Below are 27,865 nucleotides of genomic sequence, written 5' to 3'. Positions count from 1 at the left end.
AATCAGTCCAAAATGTTTTATTTTGTAAAGAGGGAGAAGAGTTGAGAACGATTACTAAAGAATAATATATTCAACGGCGTGGCTGCGGATCGCTAACTAAAGGATAATTAATATATTCAACGGCGTGGTTGCGGATCGCTAACTAAAGGATAATTAATATATTCAAACGGCGTGGTTGCGGATGCTCCTTTATTAGGATCTGCTTCTGTGCGGATCACGTTCTGTACATGTGTATATTCTCTGCTCGTCGTAGAGAACAGACCTATTCAGACGAATGGTGCTCGTTTAATAAAGTTAGATTAAGAGATGAATCAATGTCTGCAAGATCATTGTTATATTTTAAATAACAGAACATAGTAGAAAGTCATCCGCACATACACAGACGCTTCGGGATCTTTAGATCCCAGAAAAGTCTACTCCGCAGCCACGGCCTATATTCAAATGTACATGACATTCAAGGGTAGTACGGTTGTTTGAATGAACTCCCGTTTTTTTTTTTTTTTTCACAGACAAAATAAATCTTCATTCCAGCAGTTTTTTTTTTCTCTCCAAATGAATTGAAAATGGATAAAAAATGTTTATATGTATCAAACAACAAATAATACTGTATCAACACAATAAAACTCTCAAATGTCAGAACTGAAAACCATGACATACAAAATGTAGATAAGATTTTGTTGAGTTACTTTCTTGAGATGCATAACAGGGTCAATGACTAGATGATGCAAAGTCATCCATTTTAGAGACATTTTCCAGGTGAATCCTTGGTTTTGTCCCAACTCTCTTTGCTCCAAAAAAAAGTGTGCACTTGTTCATTTTCCTTCACTGATTTGAATGGAAATGTGGTTAAAATGATGGACGCCACCAATCCAATGCTTTTAGATGTGTGAGAAGTATCGTATCTCACTAGGCTCTGGTCGAACCTGCTCAGACTGAATGAGTACACACTTTCAGGACAAACAAGATATTAATTGGGACATGCGCCTTGTTGCCTGCTCCGTTGGTTATCCTTGGAGCATTAACCCACAAGAGTTGCATTGGTTTTAGTCATTTATTTACTAAACAGGAAATATAAGAAACTGCTATCATTTGAAGACCGAGTGATGCGGACTAGCCGTGAACACTAGAAACAGTGCATATTATGCGTTAGATAGCTCACGAAAATTGATGACCACAAATGAATGACATATCCGGAAACTATTCGACATGTGAGAGCTGGATGGATGGGGATGGTGAGCCGATGAAGGACCAGTCAAATGAGTCAGAGCAGAACACGGTGACAGCCATGAGTTCCTCTGGAGCCGGGGCTGGTTGGGTGGGTCCAAGACGTGTGGGTGAGTAGAAAGGTCCCATAGTAGAAACTGCATTCATAAAAACATGTGTCATACCTTAAAATGTCAGAGGGGAAAAACACCCTCACACTCATCAATATGATGAGAAGCCAAGTCACAAACCTCCCCCCAAAAGCTGTTGTTTCTTATTGCAGCCGAGAAAAAAATAAAATAATAAAAATAAGTCCAGATGTTTACTTTTTTTGAATGCAAAGGGAAAAAATGAACTGCACGAGTTAGGGTGAGAGAGACTCCAGCACAGGTTTTTTTTATTTTTAATCCTGGAGCTAGAATTCTAAATATCCAAAAGTACTGGTCTGAAGGACCCATGTTGGTCAGGGTGGGGTGTCCGTGGGGATGCCTGCAGTAAAATGCCCCTTAAACAGCAGCAGTATCCTGACAGGCAGTCCTTTAGGGCGACTAACGCTATGTGTTCCCAGCAGCCAGGGTCTCCCCTCCCTCGGAGTTACCTGCAGGACAGAACACTGTTAATATAATACAATCAAGGGTTTGCCCTATATGCATTTAGCATTGGCACACAGGAATCATTTTCTGGATGGTAAATTGTTTTCAGTGGAACTTAAAAAGGACTAAAACAAGATATTAAGAATGTAGAAAATAGAATGGAGCAATGTTATTTTATACATCTTTTTTTAAATAAGATATTTGAGATCTAACAATCACGAAAATAAAAACTACACCGTCGGTGAGAATCGGAAATTCCAAAAATGTAATGGAGTCCCCATTGATTTTGTAATGTTTGAGTCATTTTGCTAGCATAAGAACAAGGCATAAGCCATGGCAAAATGTGTAGAATTGCAGGAAATTAGCTTTAAAACAGTAAAATTGCAGAGCAGCCGAACAGTGACTGGACAAACTAGAATTGTAGGTTTGGGCGGTATCCTGGTTGTCATAACTTTATACCGGCACTGAACACAATGAGCTCTATTTTCAAACCCCACTGATCCTCTGTAATCCGAAGGTTAGCAATGCTAACAAGTACATGTAAAATCCCATCGAGAATGCTAAATAAATGCTAACGAGCGCATTGCTAACATTTTTATACAGTCTCTGAACCTAAAGTATTTGCAGAACAGACATCCCAGCTAATAAAGTTATACAAGTAACTCGAAAATGCTACTCACAGTTTGCTTGCTGCATGCACAAAACAAATATTACACAGCTCTTGATCCAGGAGGGGATTCTCTGCTATTACCAAGCAAAGCTTGATTTTGAATGTAGCTTACTAGCTACTAAATTAGCAAAGCAACTGCAGCGCATTTAGCACATTTGACAGTTAATGGGTACAAAGACATCTAGCTGGCAAACATTTAGTTGTGAATTCCATACTGTAACTACATCACCTGGCGTGTGCTGTACTGCGAAACACTCAGTGACTCAAGGCTCCGGTATCTCGTCGCCGTGTGCAGGGAAACGTCACGTGACTAGGGACTACCAGTAAGCGTCATAATGAAAAATGATTGGCTGTAGTGTTTCCAAGCGCGTGGAAGAGAGCGCATTTTGGTATTTTTCTCCGGTAAAGACAATAACAATTCTGTCTTCAATTTTATTGTATATTTACGTATTAGTGTGCCCAAGGTTTGATTAAAAATGTTGTTTGACTTGTTTGGAGAAGTTTATTAGTAACGTTTGGGATTTATTTTGTATGCATTTTGATGGAGGGAAACTGGGTGAATTATTGACTGAAGCGTGCCAGCTAAACTGAGTTTTTATGGATATAAAGAAAGACATTATCGAACAAAAAGGACCATTTGTGATGTAACTGGGACCTTTTGGAGTGGCAACAGAAGAAGATCAAAGGTAAGGCTTTTATTATATCACTATTTCTGACTTTAGTTTTCAATGGTTTTGTATGCGGCTCTGTCCTCAGATAATCGCATGGTGCACTTTCGCCGTAAAGCCTTTTTTTTTAAAATCTGACACAGCGGCTGGATTAACAAGAAGTTAAGCTTTATTTTGATGTGTTACACTTGTGATTTTATGAAAGTTAAATATTTATAACACTGTAGTTTGAATTTCGCGCTCTGCAATTTCACCGGATGTTGTTGAGGTGTCCCGCTAGGGGCACGTCTTTCCTAAAGTTAACTTCCCCCTCAGGAAGTCCGAGCATTTAGATTATTATTTTTTAACCAGGAAATGCCATTTCCTGAAACCTAGATCTTAAATGATATCAAACAATGTAGCTAACACAGAAGTCTTGTGTTTTATCCTAAATGAAATGGAGGTGGTCTCAATGACACTTTCAAATGCTTCTAGGTTCAATTTAGGAGTAATGATTTTTCTAATGAATAGGTGTCTATGTGGATAGTCTAGTGCAAATGTAGACTGACTTTTTTTCATTTTGTTTGGGGAGAAAATTCAGAATAATTCAATTACTGGATGCAATGTAGTAGTCTAGTTTACTGTAGGCTATTTGGTAATATGAAACAAGTAAACTAGACCTATAGGAGCTTGTTGCTGATCTCCATCCCTGACATAATCCTCCAAGTTAGGTCTGACTACTAGGCTACCTAGTATTCAATATGCCTTGTTGTCATTGGTGAACTGACTATTATCACTACTTAGCAGCCTACAGATCAAGAACTGTTTAATTAACATAGGCCTACTAATCGTTAACAGTCCAACATAGCGTTACGTTAACGACGGTCTTAGCGGAAAAGCTCTCTCTGCCCTGTCCGTTTCCATCCACTCGCACTGAACTATCTCAGTACCACACACACACACACACACACACACACACACACACACACACACACACACGTTTCCTTGCTCGTCAATGTGCTCCCGCCTACTACCATTGCGGAGATCAAAGCATGCACGGGTAAGAAAGTGTTATTTTAGTTGACTAAGCGCTGTAGCTAATTACCTTCGTCGTAATGACGACCTTAGCTAAGTAGACAATTAAGAAAGTAGTTGTGCGCCTGACTTAGATACAATTTTGGAAAATGTATTTGGCAAATCAGTTCGTTTGCCTTTTTTCCCCCCTCACACATCATTGATGTCAACAAACAAGAGAGCTGCCATCCAGCTGGAGAGAGGAAACCATGACTACAGGGGGCAATGCGGGGAGCTGCCATCACGCTGGAGGGAAGAAACCAGTCCTCTGATTGGCTCAGCTCCAACTTCAGATGGTTGAGTCAAACACCAGAATGTGCCAGTTTTTTTGTACCTGCATGCTTTCCTCTCAGATTGAGTGCATGGTACGCAGAACACGTGTAGGTTTTTATTCTCTCTTTCTTTCTTTAACCAGGCAAGTCAGTTTAGGACAAATTCTTATTTTCAATGACGGCCTAGTGGGTTTACTGCCTTGTTCAGGGGCAGAACGACAGATTGGGAATGGTGCTGTGTCTGCAGAACAACAGATTTTTACCTTGCAAGATCAAATCCCTGAGCTGACAACCTTTCGGTTACAAGTCCAACGCTCTAACCACTAGGCCACCCTGTCGTCGGTGGGTCTGATGACTGGACACACTAGTAATAGTAACTGGAGAGATATGGGTAGACATACTGACTAAAAGTACACAAAGTACCACAAAGGCAGTTGAAGAACCTTGAAGTCTCACAAAAAAGTGATTGAATGACACACCCACCCACTAATACCACTAGAAAGGTAGCTAGGTACAGACCTGCTGCTGTGTTGTTGACCTGGTCTTCCTCATCGCTGTCCCCCTCAGAGTGGGGCAGGTCAGCCTCAGGGACGCAGTCTGTAGCCGAGGCCTCATGGGGCTCCTGGTCCGCACGGCTCTTCAAGGCCAGGATACGATGGTGCAGCGCTGCAGCGAGCTGACCTGTGTCCTTAGAACTGGCCTGGAAACCAACAAATATATATATATTTTTTTTGAAATCACATTTATTTTATAAAGCCCTTTTTTTTTTACACATTAGCAGTCGTCACAAAGTGCTTTACTGATTACCCAGCCAAAAACACCAAAGAGTGAGCAACGCAGAAGAACAGTGGCTAGGAACTTCCTAGAAAAAGGCAGGAACCTAGGAAGAAACCTACAGAGGAACCTGGCTCTGAGGGGTAGTCAGTCCTCTTCCGGCTGTGCTGGGTGGAGATTTATGGCCAGATCCATAAGGGACCACAAAGACAAGAGATAAACAGACATCATTGTTTCCCCTATATGCATTTAGCAGTGACGCAGTTCTAATTTTCTAATTGTTTTATTTACATTTTCCCGGACTGTAAAAAGTTCTCAGTGTGAACTTAAATTACTAAAACAAGATACAAAAGTATGTAGGAAAGATAAATGTTAGCAAGGTCATCTTTGAGATCTATCAAGCACTGGAATAAAAACTAGATAGTCAGGGAGAATGTCATGGCATGGGGGGGGATCCCATTGACTTTGTTATGTTTGAGTCACTCAGACACTGCAGCAGCCATGGCAAAATGTGTAGAATTACAGGAAATTTGCTGTAAAAACAGCAATATAGCCTCAGCAGCCAATAGGGCCCCTAAAACTGCACCATTGGCCACACCCACTACAGGGGATGGTGCTGTATGTGTGATGACATAACATGATGCAGGCTAGGGGATGGTGCTGTATGCATGATGCAGGCTAGGGGATGGTGCTATATGCGTGATGCAGGCTAGGGGATGGTGCTGTATGTGTGATGACATAACATGATGCAGGCTAGGGGATGGTGCTGTATGCGTGATGCAGGCTAGGGGATGGTGCTGTATGCGTGATGCAGGCTAGGGGATGGTGCTGTATGCGTGATGCAGGCTAGGGGATGGTGCTGTATGCGTGATGCAGACTAGGGGATGGTGCTGTATGTGTGATGCAGGCTAGGGGATGGTGTCGTACCGATATTAGGAACACTTTGACCCCCTGGTCCTCTGTGTCCATGGCGGTGACGCGGACACTCTTCTCGCTGGCCTTGTCCACCTGCATCTGGGGCCACAGCTTGGTGTTCAGGATCAACCTTAAACTGCCCTGGGTCCGCATCACTGGGGAACACAGATACACAGGGTAGTTACAGCCAGATCACTGGGGAACACAGATATACAGGGTAGTTACAGCCAGATCACTGGGGAACACAGATACCACAGGGTAGTTACAGCCAGATCACTGGGGAACACAGATACCACAGGGTAGTTACAGCCAGATCACTGGGGAACACATACCACAGGGTAGTTACAGCCAGATCACTGGGGAACAGTGTAGAAGACATCTTTGTGGGCTATACGCAGCCTAGTCTCATGGTAGTAACTGTTGATATCCCTCTAGTGGTGTGCGGGCTGTTTTTGGCAAAGTGGGTGGGGTTATATCCTGCCTGGTTGGCCCTGTCTGGGGGTATCGTCAAGACAGGGCCACAGTGTCCCCCAACCCACCGTCTCAGTATCTATGCTGCAATAGTCTATGTGCCGGGGGGCTAGGGTCATTCTGTTATATCTGGTGTAATTCTCCTGCATTATCTGGTTTCTTGTGTGAACCCTCTAATTCTTTCCCACTCTCCCGGAGGACTTAAGCCCTAGGATCATGCCTCAGGACTACCTGGCCTGATGACTCCTTGCTGTACCCAGTCCACCTGGTCGTGCTGCTGCTCCAGTTTCAGCTGTTCTGCCTGCGGCTATAGAACCTGACCTGTTCACTGGACGTGCTACCTGTCCCAGACCTACTGTTTTAGACTCTCTAGAGACAGCAGGAGCAGTAGAGATACTCTGAATGCTTGGATATGAAAAGCCAACTGTCATTTACTCCTGAGGTACTGACCTGCTGCACCCTCTACAACCACTGATTATTATTTGACCCTGCTGGTCATCTATGAACGTTTGAACATCTTGAAGAACAATCTGGCCTTTAAATTGGCAATGTACTCTTCTTATCTCCACCCGGCACAGCCAGAAGAGGACTGCCCCACCCCTCAGAGCCTGGTTCCTCTCTAGGTTTCTTTCTAGGTTCCTGCCTTTCTAGGGAGTTTTCCCTAGCCACCGCGCTTCTACATCTGCATTGTTTGCTGTTTGGGGTTGATTGATTGATATATACACAGGGTAATTAGACAGATCACTGAGGAACACATATACAGTGCATTCGGAAAGTATTCAGACCCCTTGACCTTTTCCACATTTCGTTAGGTTACAGGCTATTTTCTGCATACCACCCCTACCTTGTCACAACACAACTGATTGGCTCAAATGCATTAAGGAAAGAAATTCCACAAATTAACTTAAGACACACCTGTTATTATTTGAAAATCATTCCAGGTGACTACCTCATGAAGCTGGTTGAGAGAATGTCAAGAGTGTACAAAGCTGTCATCGAGGCAAAGGGTGGCTACTTTGAAGAATCTCAAATATAAAATATATTTTGATTTGTTTAACACTTTTTTGGTTACTACATGATTCCATGTATGTTATTTGTCTTCAATATTATTTTACAATTAATAAGTTAATAAAAACCCTGGAATGAGTAGGTGTGTCCAAACCTTTGACCGGTACTGTATGTAAATGAGATATTTCTGTTTTCCATTTTTCAATAAATTACCAAGCATTTCTAAAAACATGTTTTCACTTTGTCATTATGGGGTGTAGTTGGGTGAGAAAAAATATATATAAATTTAATCCATTTTGAATTCAGGCTGTAACAACAAAATGTGGAATAAGTCATGGTTTTATGATTACTTTCGGAAGGCATTGTATTCCTTCAATCCTTTTTGGAATGTTCAATCCAAATGACTGGTCGGTTAGGAAGGCATTGTATTCCTTCAATCCTTTTTGGAATGTTCAATCCAAATGACTGGTCGGTTAGGAAGGCATTGTATTCCTTCAATCCTTTTTGGAATGTTCAATGACTGTGGTCGGTTAGGAAGGCATTGTATTCCTTCAATCCTTTTTGGAATGTTCAATCCAAATGACTGGTCGGTTAGGAAGGCATTGTATTCCTTCAATCCTTTTTGGAATGTTCAATCCAAATGACTGGTCGGTTAGGAAGGCATTGTATTCCTTCAATCCTTTTTGGAATGTTCAATCCAAATGACTGGTTGGTTAGGAAGGCATTGTATTCCTTCAATTCTTTTTGGAATGTTCAATGACTGTGGTCGGTTAGGAAGGCATTGTATTCCTTCAATTCTTTTTGGAATGTTCAATGACTGTGGTCGGTTAGGAAGGCATTGTATTCCTTCAATTCTTTTTGGAATGTTCAATGACTGTGGTCGGTTAGGAAGGCATTGTATTCCTTCAATTATTTTTGGAATGTTCAATGACTGTGGTCGGTTAGGAAGGCATTGTATTCCTTCAATTCTTTTTGGAATGTTCAATGACTGTGGTCGGTTAGGAAGGCATTGTATTCCTTCAATCCTTTTTGGAATGTTCAATCCAAATGACTGGTCGGTTAGGAAGGCATTGTATTCCTTCAATCCTTTTTGGAATGTTCAATCCAAATGACTGGTCGGTTAGGAAGGCATTGTATTCCTTCAATCCTTTTTGGAATGTTCAATCCAAATGACTGGTCGGTTAGGAAGGCATTGTATTCCTTCAATCCTTTTTGGAATGTTCAATCCAAATGACTGGTTGGTTAGGAAGGCATTGTATTCCTTCAATTCTTTTTGGAATGTTCAATGACTGTGGTCGGTTAGGAAGGCATTGTATTCCTTCAATTCTTTTTGGAATGTTCAATGACTGTGGTCGGTTAGGAAGGCATTGTATTCCTTCAATTCTTTTTGGAATGTTCAATGACTGTGGTCGGTTAGGAAGGCATTGTATTCCTTCAATTCTTTTTGGAATGTTCAATGACTGTGGTCGGTTAGGAAGGCATTGTATTCCTTCAATTCTTTTTGGAATGTTCAATGACTGTGGTCGGTTAGGAAGGCATTGTATTCCTTCAATTCTTTTTGGAATGTTCAATGACTGTGGTCGGTTAGGAAGGCATTGTATTCCTTCAATTCTTTTTGGAATGTTCAATGACTGTGGTTGGTTAGGAAGGCATTGTATTCCTTCAATTCTTTTTGGAATGTTCAATGACTGTGGTCGGTTAGGAAGGCATTGTATTCCTTCAATTCTTTTTGGAATGTTCAATGACTGTGGTCGGTTAGGAAGGCATTGTATTCCTTCAATCCTTTTTGGAATGTTCAATCCAAATGACTGGTCGGTTTGGAAGGCATTGCGAGTTATCCTGTAAGTTACCGAGACAAAACAACCATTCATGAATGTGTACAGGTTTGTGCGTTCGTGTACCTACCTAGGCGTGACTGTAATGATCCGTCATCTGTAGATGCCATGTCATTAAGCCTGAGCAGCCCTCGACCTCGCTCTATCCACGACTGGGCCGTCATGTCAAACACAAACAACTTGCACTGGACCTGAAGAGGGACAACAAAAACAACAAATCAACAACAAATACCCCAGACGACTCGTTTTTTTTTTTTTTTTTTTATCATATGAGAAAAAAACAATTTCATTTTATTTGGAATGCTAGACAAAATTAAAATGTGCTTATTTATCCAGCCTGTATCACATCTGGATGTGATTGGGAGTCCCATAGTGTGGCGCACAATTGGCCCAGTGTCGCCCGAGTTTTGCTGGGGTAGGCTGTCATTGTAAATAAGAATTTGTTCTTAACTGACTTGCCTAGTTTTTAAAAAAATATATTTTTTTAATATATATATATAAAATATGAGTTTAGGGGCTAAAATTATTAAATATTAAAGCTTTAAACAGCTCACTAAAAGCTTCACTCATACATAAATTATACTTAAACCCAAAATGGATCTCCAGTAGATTATTAAGGAAGAATCATCCTTTGTTCAAAAATGGCCTTTTTACCTTCATACAGATTACAACTTCTCATTGCCGACTAATTGAAAATGAAATGTTGTTTAAAGTATCACCCTTTCTTAAAACAAGCCGTACAAAGCTGGGTACATTTTCAGTTTTATCCTCCAGAAAAATGATAGAACAAATATTACATCAAATGTTATGGTCAAACTCAAATATACTGATTTATTAAAACATTTATTTTACTATATTTACTAATGATATTATGAATAGTGTTGGATTCAAAATTCAATTTTTTTAACATTGAGATATTAAAAGGACACAATAGATGAGATGCATAGTATATAAAGGAGTGAGATCTGTAGAAAGACAAGAGTGGCTGTGGAATGTGCTGGGTGGACGGGAGGAGATCAAAGGATTGCTATAGGGGAGGCAGATGGACATCTGTGGATTAGGCGAAGGAGGGATTGAGGTCAGGTGGTTGAGGTCAGATCCCCTGAAGGGAGTTATAAGGTTCCTGTGGAACCATAAGATGTAAGGATTGGAGAGGAGGAGTGTCTTAAGTGGGATAGATATAGATATATATACACCTATGATTGTGAGAAATGTTTGGCGGTCTGAATTACAGCTGTAAAATAACCTTTGGGCAGAAATAATCTAATTAAACTTGGTTAAGCTTCTCTAATGTCTGGGAGTTATTTACTCTCAAAAATAAGACCCTAACAATAGAAACAGTGGAGCTGTGTCACATATGCAGCTATCGAAAATATATGGGAATATCTGTTCAATATAAACTAACAACCAACTGATTGCAGCATTACCACAAACATGGAGGCGGCAAGTGGAAAAGGGAGAAGGTAGGGAACTTGTTTACACATACATATATATATATATATATATATACACACACACACATATACATACATATATATAAACATATAGATAGATATATTTTATATATAGATAGATATTTTTAAATATATCTATCTATCATATATATATATATATATATATATATATATATATATATATATATATCTATCTATCATATATATATATATATATATATATATATATATATATATATATATACACACACACACAGAATCATTAGAAAATGTATTCTGGTATTTATTATATATAGCTCGTTTCTGATCACAGGTTCAGAAATGGTAAAGAAAAAAAAAAAAAAAAAAAAAAAGAAATTCACTTAAAATGAACCTTACAAATAGCCGTTTTGGGCGATTTGGAAAGCCATAGTCAATAAATACTTGTACAAAAGGTTCATCTTTAGTTCACAATCTGTGGATACTATACGATTAGAAAGGTTCAAAATGTTTGTAAAACTTCACAGAACCAAAAAATATATGGCACATGAAAACTAGACGAGGGTGGTCTATGGTGATAGATGGGATGGGCTGAGAGAGGCTGAGGGGTGGTCTATGGTGATAGATGGGATGGTCTGAGAGTGGCTGAGGGGGTGGGATTAAAGAGCTGAGGTCTATGGTGATAGGTGGGATGGACTGAGAGTGGCTGAGGGGGTGGGATTAAAGAGCTGAGGACTATGGTGATAGGTGGGATGGGCTGAGAGTGGCTGAGGGTTGGGATTAAAGAGCTGAGGTCTATGGTGATAGGTGGGATGGACTGTGAGTGGCTGAGGGTTGGGATTAAAGAGCTGAGGACTATGGTGATAGGTGGGATGGGCTGAGAGTGGCTGAGGGGGTGGGATTAAAGAGCTGAGGTCTATGGTGATAGGTGGGATGGACTGTGAGTGGCTGAGGGGGTGGGATTAAAGAGCTGAGGTCTATGGTGGTAGGTGGGATGGGCTGAGAGTGGCTGAGGGGGTGGGATTAAAGAGCTGAGGACTATGGTGATAGGTGGGATGGGCTGAGAGTGGCTGAGGGTTGGGATTAAAGAGCTGAGGTCTATGGTGATAGGTGGGATGGACTGTGAGTGGCTGAGGGGGTGGGATTAAAGAGCTGAGGTCTATGGTGATAGGTGGGATGGACTGAGAGTGGCTGAGGGGGTGGGATTAAAGAGTTGAGGTCTATGGTGATAGGTGGGATGGACTGAGGGGTGGGATTAAAGAGTTTATGTTTGGTAATGTATTATTGTTATGTGACTGCTTTATATAAAAAAAAGTACCATGTATGTAAAATGTATATTTAGCAGAAATGCTGTATAAAGAAAATTAAGATATTTCTCCTCAAAAAAGGGCTTGCTGATTTTGTCTCCACACATTACTGATCGGCGGGGTGTATGTATCAAGTGTCTCAGAGTGTGAGTACCGCTCTAGATCAGCTCCTCCCTGTCCATCTAATACATTATCCTATACCAGCTCCTCCCTGTCCATGCAATCTACTACATTATCCTAGACGAGCTCCTCCCTGTCCATGTAATCTAATACATTATCCTAGATCAGCGCCTCCCTGTCCACCTAATCTAATACATTATGATCTGAAAACTGATCCTAGTGACTATTGATGGGTTCTGACTACTAAACTTGAAAATATGAAATATCCGTATTTCAGGTCACTAAAGGGAGAACGTAGCACGTTTACATTCCGTCAGAACGTGTTATTGTTAGACATCAGGTATCCTATGGAAAGGAGAAGGGCCACCGTCTGGTACAAGTCAACAGGACAGCCGTGAGTTAGAGAGGAGTGAGGAATTTGGGCCGAGGTCAGGTCAGATGAAGAAAGAGAAAACTGGCATCTTTAAAGTCCTGTCTAGCAGGAGAGATCTATTGACTGTCCAGATGTGTAAGGAGGAGAGACAGCATAGGATGAAGGTTTATGTAAAACCTAGGACCAAGTGCTTATGTAAATATGTCTGTTTAGCCGTTTGTCCCATTGAGTGAATAAACTTGGTTTGAGCTTTCCCTAGTGGTCCCATAGTTTTACTCTGTTTATTTAGAACCTAAGACTATGCACCTTGATGTATTCCAACATAGTCAGCAATAGAGACTAGTCACCGACCTGTAAAACATTACTTTCTGATTCCTCTCCAGTTTTGACGTCTACTTTCTCTAAGATACACTTCTTGGCTGTGGCTTTGGTGTACGCTGCTGCAGACTCCTCCAGTGACTCTGTCACGTTGTTACCTGGGAACATACACACACACACACACACACAATGACGCACACCTTCATTAATTAACACACTGGGGCCAGCACTAGTCTGTACTGAAGATAGAGAAAGCCAGTCTCTCAAGATTTATACTGCGAGACGTGTGTGTGTGTGTATGTCTCTCTCTTACCCTTCTCTGGTGTGTTTTCCTTTGAGGACGGTTCAGACACAGGGGGAGCCGGTAAGTCTTTACAGTCCTCTTCTGATGCCTCACCTCCTCTAGGAGGACTCTGAAAACACACAGTACGTAGCCAGTCAACCCCACAGGAGGCGGCCAGTCAACCCCACAGGAGGCGGCCAGTCAACCCCACAGGAGGCGGCCAGTCAACCCCACAGGAGGCGGCCAGTCAACCCCACAGGAGGCGGCCAGTCAACCCCACAGGAGGCGGCCAGTCAACCCCACATGAGGCAGCCAGTCAACCCCACATGAGGCAGCCAGTCAACCACACGAGGCAGCCAGTCAACCCCACATGAGGCAGCCAGTCAACCCCCACATGAGGCAGCCAGTCAACCCCACATGAGGCAGCCAGTCAACCCCACATGAGGCAGCCAGTCAACCACAGTGTCTCAACAATGCAATAATAAAGTCCACCCCTGATAAGGTCACTCATAATATACGTGTGATTTTCTAGTCCCAATTCAAAAACACATTGTCCTGCATGATTGGATTTGCTACAAGCTTTCATAACAGTTCCAGGTTGATCCATTTCTCATGGAGCTGTATCGATTTGGGTTTTGATCTCCCCCAACAGCTCTACTGTTTGTCATGGCCCGAAGGACAACACCACCCGCTAAAACAGTCCACTACTCACCAGAACCCTCTCTGACATGTTCTGCCCGAAGACAAATTTGGCCCCCTTGTCCGTATTGTTTGCGGCGTTCTTTGAACTGGAAGGAAAAGGAGGAAGGTCAAAAAGGGGGTGAGTGTAACGGATGTGAAACGGCTAGCTAGTTAGCGGTGTTCGCGCTAAATAGCGTTTCAATCGGTGACGTCACTTGCTCTGAGACCTTGAAGTAGTAGTTCCCCTTGCTCTGCAAGGGCCACGGCTTTTGTGGAGCGATGGGTAACGATGCTTCGTGGGTGAAGTTATCAGTACGCCAGTCATTTAGCAGACAGTTATCCAGTGCAACTTACAATTACCGCTTCTAAAAACACTAAGGTAGCTGAAACCATAATATTACGAGCATTATAAAGTTCAACCTTCAAAATAGTGAAAAAGAGTATAAAGTGGTCTGAAAAGCCAGTAAAATGAGTATTTCTACTCTTGAGGACACTGCATTACCTGGGGGTGGCAATGTACTCTAAGAAATAGTTTGTTCCCTCCTTCTGAGAGGCCAGGGGTAACAACTTGCAGTCTTTAGAGCTCTCTTCCAACTAGAGACGGAGACGGAGAGAGAGAGAGAGACACAGACAGAGGAATAGAGAGAGGTTACCAAAGAAACTGAGATCATAATCCACTTAATTTGAGAAAGTGATAAAAAAAAAATGAATAAAATATTGAAAACAGCCTATTTAGTGAATGAAATAAGAGTATCAGCATCCTACAAAAATATGAACCTTTGCTCTGTCTTTGATATTTTGTCCAAACACGAAAGAGGACTCTGCAGGACAGTCGTCCCTCATCCCATCCTCCTCTTTGTCACATTTCTAGATGAAACATATATGGAATTCAACTTTAAATTTGTTGTTGTTGTTGCCATGCAACTACAGGCAAAATAAGTCGCTGCCATAGAGGCGCATTAAAATTATCGTTCCACTTTAAAATTATTTCGTTGCTGCACCATTGTCACTTTACACACGCTTCTGCGTATTACAAAACGGGACCACGACGCCTTGTCCTCACCGGTGACCTGGCGAGGCCGTCTGACTGCTCAGTGTTGTTACGGAAGATGGTCGACCCTTCTGACGTCCCGTCCGTTGACTTCTTCACCCCGTTAGTGGACTCGGAGTTGGTCTTGGCTGGCGGGGCCTGGAGCATGGCTGGCCGGAGGACACTGCGCAGTTGCTCCTTGGGTTTCTGACTGGGGACGCCTGGAACATAACCTGCTAATGGATTGGATCTGAATGCCTTACAGAACTAGTCCATTCACAACTATATCACACCTACCATGTACTATATTACAACATGCACGACCGCGGGGACTATATCAAAACTATTACCATGCACGTCCAATCATATTAACACGCTGTAACACCATCTACGTTTTAAGAGTTTTCCTGAAAATTTAACCTGACTAGAGTTGCTTTCTGTAATCAACACACACCAATACCCAGGCACCAATACCCACCTGAACTAGGTGCCTTCCCGTGTATAAGAGTTGGTGGTTTTAAACGAAACCCAACTGGCTTCTCTTCTGGCAAGAAAAAAAAAAAAAAAAACAAGAGGTACAATTGTTAACAAGACCATAAACAAAAATGGCAACTTTCAGCGTGTGGGGAGGGTACATTAATACCATCATAAAATGAACCCAGATGAACCCATGGAGATACCGTTTGTCTCTGCATCCATTATGATGGAAGTTAAGAGGTAGTTTCGCAAGCCAATCCTAACTAGCGTTAGCGCAGTGAATGGTATCTACTAGCAGTTATCATAGACTTTGTCAACTTCATTCAAACAGCACACCAAGTGGTATCCACAGGTTCATCTGGGGAAGTAGATAAATGGCTTCATTGACAAAAATCCCCTTAGTATCCCTTTAAAACGAAGCACTACACATTTAGAGATAGACACATTTGACTAACTTGCTTGAATGAAGGTCATTTTCGAAGCTACATAAATTAAGTTCCCTACTCACCTCAAAGCTAGTGTGTCACTAAGGTCTTGGAGATGACACACATTGGTGTTTAGAGTTTACCCTTTTCCCCCCAGAATGGACTAAATTAAGTCTTATTTTCTTGATCTCCAAACTAATTCTACATATGTTTGGGAGCTTTTGAGCTGAGATTCTGTATTTTTGTGGTTTTGTTATTTCTTTCAAATCTTGATGTTTTGTGGCACAGACATTTTTTTTTAATGAGGAAAATAACCATCTGTGAAAGTTTACTTCAGCATCTCATTTGGCAGTTTGGAGTAGTGTGAGTAAGACTCATTCAATGTCTACATTCAAACAATACATTCAAACAATATACATTAACACAATACATTAAAACAATTCAAAACCATGTTTATATATTTCTCTGTCCTGCTATTCTTCCCTGTCAAGTTTAACCCATGGTCTGTGTGGGTTTTTTCTATAATGTATGCTTCTTGTCTATGTGAACCCATCTTGAATTAAGGTATTTGTGAGAGACTGCACATAAACCAAAGTAAAAAAATAAAAAAAATCCAGGTCAGACCTTTTTGTTAACTTTCCTTGCCATTGAGTTGTACTATAACTTATTTGTGCATTAAAAAAGGTGCTTTTGGCCTGGACTAAAGTTCACAAGCATTTACAAAACGCATGTCACATACTGGAGACTTAAATGAGGGGAAGCCTTTATAATGAGGAGGAACCATAGGAAGTAAACACTATGGCTCACCTGGCTCCGAGTCCTCGGAATTCCCAGTGGGAGACTGCCAGAAACTTGATGGCATGAAGACATTGTTCTTACTAGCCACTGCAGAGAGCAAGAAGAAACCTTACACACACACACAAGGCAAGTTTCCTGTCCTACTCTTCATTAATCAACTGAAACACAGTCAGCTTCTCTGATGTTGTTGTTTTCTCCTACCAGAATGTGAAGACGGGAACTGTGTTGAAGATGAAGTCCTCTCTCTTTTCACCGGAGGACAATAGCCATCTTCTCTGTCTGAATCTGAAGTTTAAAAAATAATTAAAGAGACTTAGCCGTCAATTCACATGATTAAAGAGCGATTGAACGCACCGATTCTGCATTTGTTTCTCCGTCGCTCATTAAGAAGAAAAAAAGAAAGAAGAGATTTCAGTCTTTTGGGTGTGGTTGGATGTGGCAGTTACTGATGTTTGTCCCCCGTGAGACGCCATATGAACAAAGCCAGTATCACTCCTCAAAAGTCAAAATGAACTCAAGAAATCTGCATGTTTTGGCTGAGTTTTTAGTCACGCAATCTAGTTAAATGTTTGGTGAAGTATTTCTGAAGAAAAAAAAAAGTGTGAAGTTGTCTCATGTACAACAAAGACTGCTCTGCTGGTCAGTCTGTCTCACGGTCTGTGTTCTGCGGTAGGATTGGATAGAGCACAAATCACTGCAGCTGTGTATCCCGTGTTAGCAGACAAGTGAGCATTGTCGAAATCCAAACCCAACCCTCGAGTAAGTCATGACGAACTCACTTACAAAACTCAGTTTAGGACGAGACTGACGTTATGACCAAAATGTTCACATTTACACTTGGTACTCAATTTTGACATTAGAATAAATGTTTGACTAATATCGATGCCATATAGAGAAACTTTTCTATCAGCGAAGTTGTTTATTGCAATCAGTTGCACTTTAATGAAGCAATAAGGCCCGAGAAGGTGTGGTATATGGCCAATATACCACAGCTAAGTGCTCTTCTTAGGCACAAAACAACAAGGAGTGCCTGGATGCAGTCCTTAGCCATGGTATATTGGTCATACACCACAACCCTCCCCGAGGTGCCTTATTGCTATTATAAACTGGTTACCAACGTAATTAGAACAGTAAAAATAATTGTGTCATACGCGTGGTATACATTCCGATATAACACAGATTTCAGCCAATCAGCATTCAGGGTTGACAAAGAACATGGCAGTTTAAAAAGCCCCGGCTGGGCTCCAGTTTAGGAAATACAATACCCCTCCTGGTAAACAAATTACAAGATTTATAAAACGGACATCAATTTTAAGATTAGATGGAAAATATTAGAAAAGGTGTTTAAAAAAATAAAAAAATAGATTTTAAAAAGGCCAAATCTGATATGCGGATGTAGTCTTACCTTCTCCATCTTCTCCACTGGATGCATCAGCTGCCCGCTGTAATAGAAAGCAGTACTGAATCTACTGTGTTTCTCAGTCTAAAAAACAACAACTACCCAATCAAATGGAAGCTTTACAGTGAATTTCCATAAAGAAGGTTCACTCATGTCAACGAATGTCAGGCGGTAGAAACAACACGATGTGACTTACCTTCGAAGGTGCTTTATCTTTTTGGAACACAAACATTGGTGGCACTGTGGCAGGTTGCTCTGTTTCAAAAGAAGGAAAGCATCCTTTATCATACAGAAGAAGAGTATGCTTCAGTGACTTGTGTGAAGTGTAGGCCTAATATATATATATATATATATTTTTTTTTTTAAAGACACCACGGCCTGTCAATCAGTTGTTTGTTTCAACAAACACTTGTCATGGTGATCTTTTTTTTAAATTTTTTTAAACAAGCGTCGTGAACGAACACCCTGCAGCAGTCTTGCTGTAACAAGTAATCCCATAGTGTTGTTTTTTTTGCAAACAGCTAGAAGGCCTAGATCGGAGCAACCCATGTCTGGCACACTTGATTCTCTCTGTTTAAAACACAGGAATATGTTTCTAATTCTACAAAAGATGCTCAGTGACACTTATGGAAACTCAGGAATACTGTATTTAGATAAGCCGAGGCTAAACCATAGACATGGTGAGTATTTCTGCCCCCCCCACCCAAAAAAGAACCATGGTTTCAGACTTTATTTTCTCCTTCTTCCAACTTTCCGCTAAACTAGTTCTACCCACAAAGCATAGCAACGCTCACCACTCAGTTCAGACACTTCTGAATAGATGCCAAACATTCATGATGCAAAATCTGAGAATAAACAACGTTCATTGTAATCCTTCAGTCCATTTTAAAACAAGTGGCACACAAACACTGATTAGTTCAGTCACCAGAGACAACCACAGCCTAGAATAGATGAGACATGAATGAAATATTAAAAACCTGCATCTAAAGCAAATCAAGTTTGTTTTTTTTAAAGGACAAAAAAGTTGCATTAAACAAAAGCTATTTACAGTGCCTTCGGAAGGTATTCACACCCTTGGACTTTTTCCACATTTTGTTACAGCATTATTCTAAACATTTTAATGTTTTCCCCTCATCAATCTGCACACAATAGTCCATAATGAGAAAGCAAAAACAGGATTTTGGACATTTTTGCGAATTTATATATAATTTTTTTTATTATTATTATTTTTTTTAAATGTATGTAAGGATTCAGCGATTACAGCCTCAAGTCTTCTTGGGTATGACGCTACACGCTTGGAACACCCGTATTTGGGGAGTTTCTCCCATTCTTCTCTGCAGATCCTCTCAAGCTCTGTCAGGTTGGATGGGGAGTGTTGCTGCACAGCTATTTTCAGGTCTCTCCAGATATGCTCAATCGGGTTTAAGTCTGGCCTCTGGCTGGGCCACTCAAGGACATGCAGAGACTTGCCCACTCCTGTGTTGTCTTGGCTGTGTGCTTAGGGTCGTTGTCCTGTTGGAAGGTGAACCTTAACCTGCTCAGGACCTCAGAATGGGGTTTTCATCGAGGAGATCTCTGTACTTGTATCTCTGTACCAAGTCCCAGCCGCTAAAAAACATCCCCACAGCATGAGACTGCCACCACCATGCATCACCGTAGGGATGTTGCCTGGTTTCCTCCAGAAGTGACGCTTGGCATTCAGGCCAAAGATTTCAATTTTGGTTTCATCAGACCAGAGAATCTTGTTTCTCATGATCAGAGTCTTTAGGGGCCTTTTAGCAAACTCCAAGCAGGCTGTCATGTGCCTTTTACTAAAGAGTGGCTTCCGTCTGGCCACTCTAAAGGCCTGAATGGTGCAGTGCTGTAGAGATGATTGTCCTACTAGAAGTTTCTCCCATCTCCACAGAGGAACTCTGGAGCTCTGTCAGGGTGACCATCAGGTTCTTGGTCACCTCCCTGACTAAGGGCCCTTCTCCCCGATTGCTCAGTTTGGCTGGGCGGCCAGCTCTAGGAAGAGTCTGGTAGTTCCAAACTTGATCCATTTAAGAATGATGGAGGCCACTGTGCTGTGTTCTTGGGGACCTTCAACGCTGCAAAAATGTTTTGGTACCCTCCCCCAGATCTGTGCCTCGACACAATCCTGTCTCGGAACTCTACGGACAATTCCTTCAACCTCATGGCTTAGTTTTTTGCTCTGACATGCACTGCCAACTTTGAGACCTTATATAGACAGGTGTGTGCCTTTCCAGCTCAAGTCCAATCATTTGAATTTACCACAGGTTGACTCCAATCAAGTTGTAGAACCATCAAGGATAATCAATGGAAACAGGATGCACCCGAGCTCAATTTTGAGTCTCAAAGCGAATGGTCTGGATACTACAGTAAATAAGGGATTTCTGTGTTTTTATGTTTAATACGTTTGCAAAATTTTCTAAAAACCTGTTTTCCCTTTGTCATTATGGGGTACAGCGTGTATTCTATCCATTTTAGAATAAGGCTATAACGAAAAAGTCAAGGGGTCTGAATACTTTCTGAAGGCAGTGTATATCCTCCAGTGTATATCCTCCAGTGTATATCCTCCAGTGTATATCCTCCAGTGTATATCATGCTTATCTGCCCTATGAGTGGCTCAAGTAGTCTACATTTATGAACAAAAGCATTGGATTTGAACCATCAAAACTCATGACCTAACTGAAGCCGAAGGGGACAACTAGCTCGTCTACAGGCCAGGGTCGGAGAGAGAGGACTGTCCTGCTTTGTAAATAAACATGTGATCCAGCTCAACTCCCACAATATTTTTTTAGCTTGACTGAAACAACTGTGGTCATAAGTGACAAACAGTCATGGTGTACGACAGTGACACACGCAACATGACCAGGCAGGGCAAACCAGATTTGGTGATTTCTGGGGTATCATAAAAATTAAATCTGACATGTTTTTGGACTCGTTAAGCAGTTTTTAACCTGATTAAATGTTTATTCTTAAACCTTAAAATGATACCGCTGGTGCTTCTCGTTGACCAGACATTTTGATAAATAGCCCCAATGTCAAAACACACTTTTAAAAAGTGTCCAAATCAATACCAACATGCAGAAACAGTTTGTGATATTGAAAACATAAAAATGTACTATCTACATATACAGTGCATTCAGAAAGTATTCATACCCCTTGACTTATTCCACATAGTTGCATTACAACAAGAATTCAAAATTGATTACACCCCATAATGACAAAGTGAAAACACGTTTAGATATTTTTGCTAATGTATTTTCAAATAAAATACAGAAATGTCATTTACATAAGTATTCACACCTATTTGCTATGACACTAAATTGAGCTCAGGTGTATCCGATTTGTTTTGATCATCCTTGAGACGTCACTACAACTTGATTGGGGTCCACCTGTGGCCAATTCAATTGTTTGGACATGATTTAGAAAGAAACACACCTGTCTATATAAAAGGTCCCACAGTTGACAGTGCATATCAGAGCAGAATCTATACCACGAAGTCCAAGGAACTGTCTGTAGATCTCAGAGATAAGAGTTGTGATGAGGCCTATATCTGGGGAAGGGTATCAAACAAGTTCTAGAATGTTGAAAGTTGCCAAGAGCACAGTGGTCTCCATCATTGGGAAATTGAAAAAAAAAAATGGAACTAACCAGCCTCTGCCTAGAGCTGGCCGGCAGACCAAACTGATCAACCGGGCAAGAAGGACCTTGTCAGGGAGGTGACCAAGAACCTAATAACCACTGACAGATCTACAGAGTTCTTTAGATGAGATGGGAGAACCTGCCAGAAGGACAACAGTCTTTACAGGACTTCAATGTGGGCTTTACCGTAGAGTGGCCCAATGGAAGACCCTCCTGAGAAAATGGCACATGACAGCACGTCTGGAGTTTGCAAAAAGGCACGTGAAAGACTGAGCATAAGGCAAAATATTATTTGGTCTGATGAGACAAATTTTACTCTTTGGCCTGAATGCAAAGCCCTGTGTCTGGAGAAAACACAGGTACAGCTCATCACTCATCTAACATCATCCATACTAGAGGTCGACCGATTAATCGGAATGGCCGATTAATTAGGGCCGGTTTCAAGTTTTCATAACAATCGGTAATCTGTATTTTTGGACACTGATTTTGCCGATTTTTTTAAATATATTTTTTTATACCTTTATTTAACTAGGTAAGTCAGTTAAGAACACATTCCTATTTTCAATGACGGCCTTGGAACGGTGGGTTAACTGCCTCGTTCAGGGGCAGAACGACAGATTTTCACCTTGTCAGCTCGGGGGATCCAATCTTGCAACCGTACAGTTAACTAGTCCAAGGCAATAACGACCTGCCTCTCTCGTTGCACTCCACAAGGAGACTGCCTGTTACGCGAATGCAGTAAGCCAAGGTAAGTTGCTAGCTAGCATTAAACTGATCTTATAGAAAACAATCAATCATAATCACTAGTTAACTACACATGGTTGATGATCTTACTAGATATTATCTAGCGTGTCCTGCGTTAAATATATAATCTGACTGAGTATACAAGCATCTAAGTATCTGACTGAGGGGTGGTAGGCAGAAGCAGGCGCGTAAACATTCATTCAAACGGCACTTTTGTGCGTTTTGCCAGCAGCTCTTGATGTGCGTCAAGCATTGCACTGTTTATGACTTCAAGCCTATCAACTCCCGAGATGAGGCTGGTGTGACCGAAGTGAAATGGCTAGCTAGTTGGCACGCGCTAATAGCGTTTCTAACGTCACTCGCTCTGAGCCTTGGAGTAGTTATTCCCCTTGGCTTTTGTGGAGCGATGGGTAACGCTGCTTCGAGGGTGGCTGTTGTTGTTGTGTTCCTGGTTCGAGCCCAGGGAGGAGCGAGGAGAGGGACGGAAGCTATACTGTTACACTGGAGATACTAAAGTGCCTATAAGAACATCCAATAGTCAAAGGTTAATGAAATACAAACGGTATAGAGGGAAATAGTCCTATAATTCCTATAACTACAACCTAAAACTTCTTACCTGGGAATATTGAAGACTCATGTTAAAAGGAACCACCAGCTTTCATATGTTCTCATGTTCAGAGCAAGGAACTGAAACGTTACCTTTCTTACATGGCACATATTGCACTTTTACTTTCTTCTCCAACACTTTGTTTTTGCATTATTTAAACGAAATGTAACAGGTTTCATTATTTATTTGAGGCTAAATTGATTTCATTGATGTATTATATTAAGTTAAAAGAAGTGTTCATTCAGTATTGTTATTATTACAAATAAATAAATAAATACATTTAACTGTTTGAATTATCGGCATCAGCTTTTTTGTCCTCCAATAATCGGTATCGGTGTTGAAAAATTATAATCGGTCGACCTCTAATCCCTACAGTGAAGCATGGTGGTGGCAGCAGCATCATGCTATAGGGATGCTTTTCAGCTACAGGGACTGGGAGACTGGTACGGATAGAAGGAACAATGAATGGAGCCAAATACAGGAAAATCCTTGAGAACCTGCTTCAGAGTGCAATCGACTTTAGACTGGGGGGAAGATTTACGTTCCAACAGGACAAAGACCCCAAGCATACAGTCAAAGTAATGCCAGAATGGCTTCAGAACAAGAATGTGAAAGTCCTTGAGTGGCCCAAACAAAGCCCAGACTTGAATACCATTGAAAATCTGTCAAAAGACTAAGATTTCTGTTCACTGCTGCTCCACCCATCTGACTTAACAGAGCTTGAGAAAATCCCCAAATCCAGATGTGTGAAGCTGATACACATTACCCAGGAAGACTCAAAGCTGTAATTGCCGCCAAAAGTGCTACTATAAAATATTGACTCGGGGGTGTGAAGTGAATACTTATGCAAATTAGATTTCCATATTTCAAAACATTTATAAAAAATAAAAACACTTTGTCATTAATGATGGGGGGGAGGGGAGGGAATCTATCCATTTTGAATTCAAGCTGTAACAAAAATGTGGAATAAGTCAAGGGGTATGAACACTTCGAAGACACTGTACATGTGCAACAATAGTAATCATTCTACTTTCTTTAAACAAGCACCTCAAAACTGCACCAGCACCAAAAACCCTTGTTGTTTTGATGTGTGGAAATAAATCACTCATCAATTAAGAAGGAGATATGTGCTGCTGAAACTACCACAACTCAAAAACTGGAGATGTTTTGCTACCTCACTGGTTAGAGGCCAACCTGCAGCTACCTCACTGGTTAGAGGCCAACCTGCAGCTACCTCACTGGTTAGAGGCCAACCTGCAGCTACCTCACTGGTTAGAGGCCAACCTGCAGCTACCTCACTGGTTAGAGGCCAACCTGCAGCTACCTCACTGGTTAGAGGCCAACCTGCAGCTACATTTTGGAATGTTGCATTTTGATAAGGGGGTCACCAAACAGAAAGAAAATGCAACACTTTCGTCAATCACGCATATCGATATCACGTTGAAATCAATTGCGCAAGAGGGGGAGATGAGGTTGGACATCCTGTTAAAACTAACACAGCACAAAAAAAACACAGGAAAAAGGAATAACAGGTAGGCTTTACATCCCTGGTTAGAGGACAAGTTGTAGAAGAAGACAGCTAGATAGATACATCTTGAAGAGTTCTGCACTAAGTGTACCGCAACACTCTTTTGTTAATCACTTCCATGGATATCACGGTGAAATCAATAGAACAGAGGGGGGAAATATTTGGGGTGTAGAGAGGTTCAAACCAAAACTAACAAGATTCAAAGGCCACACGGAAACTTGAAATACCTCACACATTGTTGGTTAGATGAGAACTTGTAGAAGGCATACACAGTGCCTTCGGAAAGTACTCAGATCTCTTTTTTACACTTTTTGTTACGTTACAGCCCCATCCTTAAATGGATTAGGGCTGTAACAAATCAGCAAATCAACACACAATAACCCCATAATGACAAAGTGAAAACAGGTTTTTAGAAATGTTTGCAAAAGTATTAACAAGAAAAAAACAGAAATATCTTATTTGCGTAAGTATTCAGACCCCATGCTATATTTTTTTGTTGCTATGAGACTCGATATTGAGCTCAAGTTCATCCTTGAGATATCACTACAACTTGATTGGAGACCACCTATGGTTAATTCAATTGATTGGACATGATTTGGAAAGGCACATACCTGTCTATATAAAAAGGTCCCACAGTTGACAGTGTATGTCAGAGCAAAAACCAAGCCACGAGGTCGAAGGAATTGTCCGTAGAGCTCCGAGACAGGATTGTGTCAAGGCACAGATCTGGGGAAGGGTACCAAAACATTTCTGCAGCATTGAAGGTCTTTAAGAACACAGTGGCCTCAATCATTCTTAAATGGAAGAAGTTTGGAACCACCAAGACTCTTCCTAGAGCTGGCCGCCTGGCCAAACTGAGCAATCGGGGGAGAAGGGCCTTGGTCATGGAGGTGACCAGAAACCCGACGGTCACCCGGACAGAGTTCTACAGTCCATCTGTGGAGATGGGAGAACCTTCCAGAAGGACAACCATCTCTGCAGCACTCCACCAATCAGGTCTTTATCGTAGAGTGGTCAGACCGACACCACTCTTCAGTAAAAAAGCACATGACAGCCCACTTGGAGTTTACCAAAAGGCCCCTAAAGACTCTCAGACCATGAGAAACAAGATTCTCTGGTCTGATGAATCCAAGATTGAACTCTCTGGCCTGAATGCCAATTGTCACATTCTGGAGGAAGCATGGCACCATCCTTACGGTGAAGCATGGTGGTGGCAGCATAATGGTGTGTGTGTGTTTCAGCAGCAGGGACTGGGAGACTAGTCTGGATCAAGGCAAAGATGAACAGAGCAAAATACTGCTCCAGAGTGCCCAGGATCTCAGACTGGAGCGAAGGTTCACCTTCCAACAGGACAACAACCCATATGCCCACAACCAAGACACCGCAGGAGTGGCTTCGGGACAAGTCTTTGAATGTCCTTGAGTGGCCCAGCCAGAGGCCAGACTTGAACCTGATCGAACATCTCTGGAGAGACCTGAAAATAGCTGTGAAGCAACGCTCCCCATTCAACCTGACAGAACTTAAAAGGATCTGCAGAGAAGAATGGGAGAAACGCACCAAATACAGGTGTGCCAAACTTGTAGAGACATTTTATTTTATTGTAACCTAACAATGTGGAAAAAGTCAAGGGGTCTGAATACTTTCCAAAGGCACTGTATAATTTATTTTTTATTGGAATGTCGGATGTTGATTTCGGGAGGCTGCCATCACGGAAAAGTGAACAAAACACTTCAGTTAAAGCTACAATATGTAACTTTTTGGGCGACAGACAAATTCACATAGCAATGCATGCTATAGATCCATCATTTTTAATTGAAAGCTTCAATGTGCATTATTTCTATGCTTCCAGTTCTTTTAAGTATATTTTACTTTTCGGTTTACACCAGCTTCAAACATTTGAAAATACTATATGTTTTGGCTATGTAAAATACTTATGAGCAGTCTAGATGGTACAATGATTGTCTACACTTGCTTGCTTTGTCACAAACTTAAATTAGGCGAACTATTAGAATTTTTGCAACCGGGAAATGGCGGAGCGATTTCTGCATAGTGCATCTTTAACTAGTCTTCATTGCGTCTGTGCAGCAGCCTTAACGTTCCTACCACGACATAGCCACTAGCCTACCTCCCAATCAGATACAGCAAAACAAATTAGTAAGCTAGTTACATCATATAGGCTACTAATATAAATACAGTTACAGACAACTCAGTGAATTTACAAGCCACGAAGCGTTTCTAACTAGATAACTGGATTTGGCGTAAGAATAAGGTTCAGACTTGTTAGTTATTGTACTAGCTACCTAGTCCTCTCCGGTTCCGAATGTGCAACATTCATTAAAATTGCTGGCAAGTGGGGTGTTGACAGATAGTTGGCTAACCTTTCAAGAATTCGGGGTTTTACTGGTTAGTTAACTGTCCTTGACAAATAACACTCTTGCTAAAGTTAGCCATAGCCCCCGCCAAGGAGTAGCGAGTCATTTCGCCGGCTAACGTTGGCTAGCTGATGAAATTGTTAGCTAGTTTGACAGTAACGTCAGATGTGACAACCACAAATAAGCAACCCACATAGCTAGGTAGGAAGCAAACATGCATTAACGTACATTACTAATTGATTATATATAAATACAAACACTTTACTAACACGTAGTTAATGGTACCATAATTTCTGATTACCTAGCTAACGTTAGCCAGCGTCCCATCCCCGCCTAAAAAGAGACGCTTGCTCTGAAAGCTAACGTTTTCTTTTGTTTTTGCAACCGGAGTTGACTTTTTTTTTTTTTTTTTCGTTCAACTGTTCTCTTGAAAGGCTACGAATCACTATTTTTAGCACACAGTAATTTAACTATAATTAAAACGTAATGTAGATAATCAAACGGTTTCGTTTCCTCACACGGCCACTGCTCACCTTCATTTGCCAAGTCCGCCATTTTCCTTCTTTGCTCAACACCCACAATCCACCACGCAAAATACGTGTAGGCAGACAGAAACAAATCTCTCAGAAATAGACAAAAATCACTCAATATCGATAACCAGTAGAATTTGTAATGGAAACGTATAACATAATCAATATCTTAAAATATTAACGTGTGATTTGTCTATCATTAGCAGCAATTCAAAAGTGTTATTTTCAGAGAGAGAGAGCACCATCCAAAGTAGCTTAATCAATTTGTGACCAAGGTAATAGGAGATATACCGCTAAGCTAAGGCCATCAACTCTAGGAGAGAAACT

At 41.3% G+C, this 27,865-nt stretch overlaps 1 protein-coding gene across 13 annotated transcripts; it reads right to left on the bottom strand.

Annotated features, from left to right (window-relative positions):
• Positions 1 to 2: 2 nt before the first annotated feature.
• Positions 3 to 27,659, bottom strand: LOC110530810 (ran-binding protein 3). Of its 13 annotated transcripts, none has more exons than XM_036986555.1 (16): positions 27,542 to 27,659; positions 18,303 to 18,361; positions 18,113 to 18,149; positions 16,909 to 16,992; positions 16,717 to 16,794; positions 15,486 to 15,548; positions 15,041 to 15,243; positions 14,755 to 14,844; positions 14,480 to 14,571; positions 14,009 to 14,084; positions 13,327 to 13,426; positions 13,047 to 13,171; positions 9,533 to 9,653; positions 6,161 to 6,303; positions 4,979 to 5,159; positions 3 to 1,801 (listed from the first exon to the last, which is right to left on the bottom strand). In XM_036986555.1, exons 1-16 carry the CDS (start codon positions 27,561 to 27,563, stop codon positions 1,758 to 1,760), a joined length of 1,518 nt encoding a protein of 505 aa, XP_036842450.1. In that variant the 5' UTR covers positions 27,564 to 27,659; the 3' UTR covers positions 3 to 1,757. The 13 variants fall into 13 exon arrangements, with proteins under 13 accessions (XP_036842450.1, XP_036842453.1, XP_036842451.1 ...); XM_036986558.1 differs by having other exon boundaries at positions 15,041 to 15,228; XM_036986556.1 differs by having other exon boundaries at positions 15,041 to 15,240; positions 27,542 to 27,658.
• Positions 27,660 to 27,865: the final 206 nt, after the last annotated feature.

This window comes from Oncorhynchus mykiss, chromosome 8 (assembly GCF_013265735.2).
Source record: "Oncorhynchus mykiss isolate Arlee chromosome 8, USDA_OmykA_1.1, whole genome shotgun sequence".
Classification (NCBI taxonomy): Eukaryota; Metazoa; Chordata; class Actinopteri; order Salmoniformes; family Salmonidae; genus Oncorhynchus; species Oncorhynchus mykiss.
The sequence above is the reverse complement of the archived record's forward strand: the minus strand, read 5'-3'. Positions and strand labels throughout refer to the sequence as shown.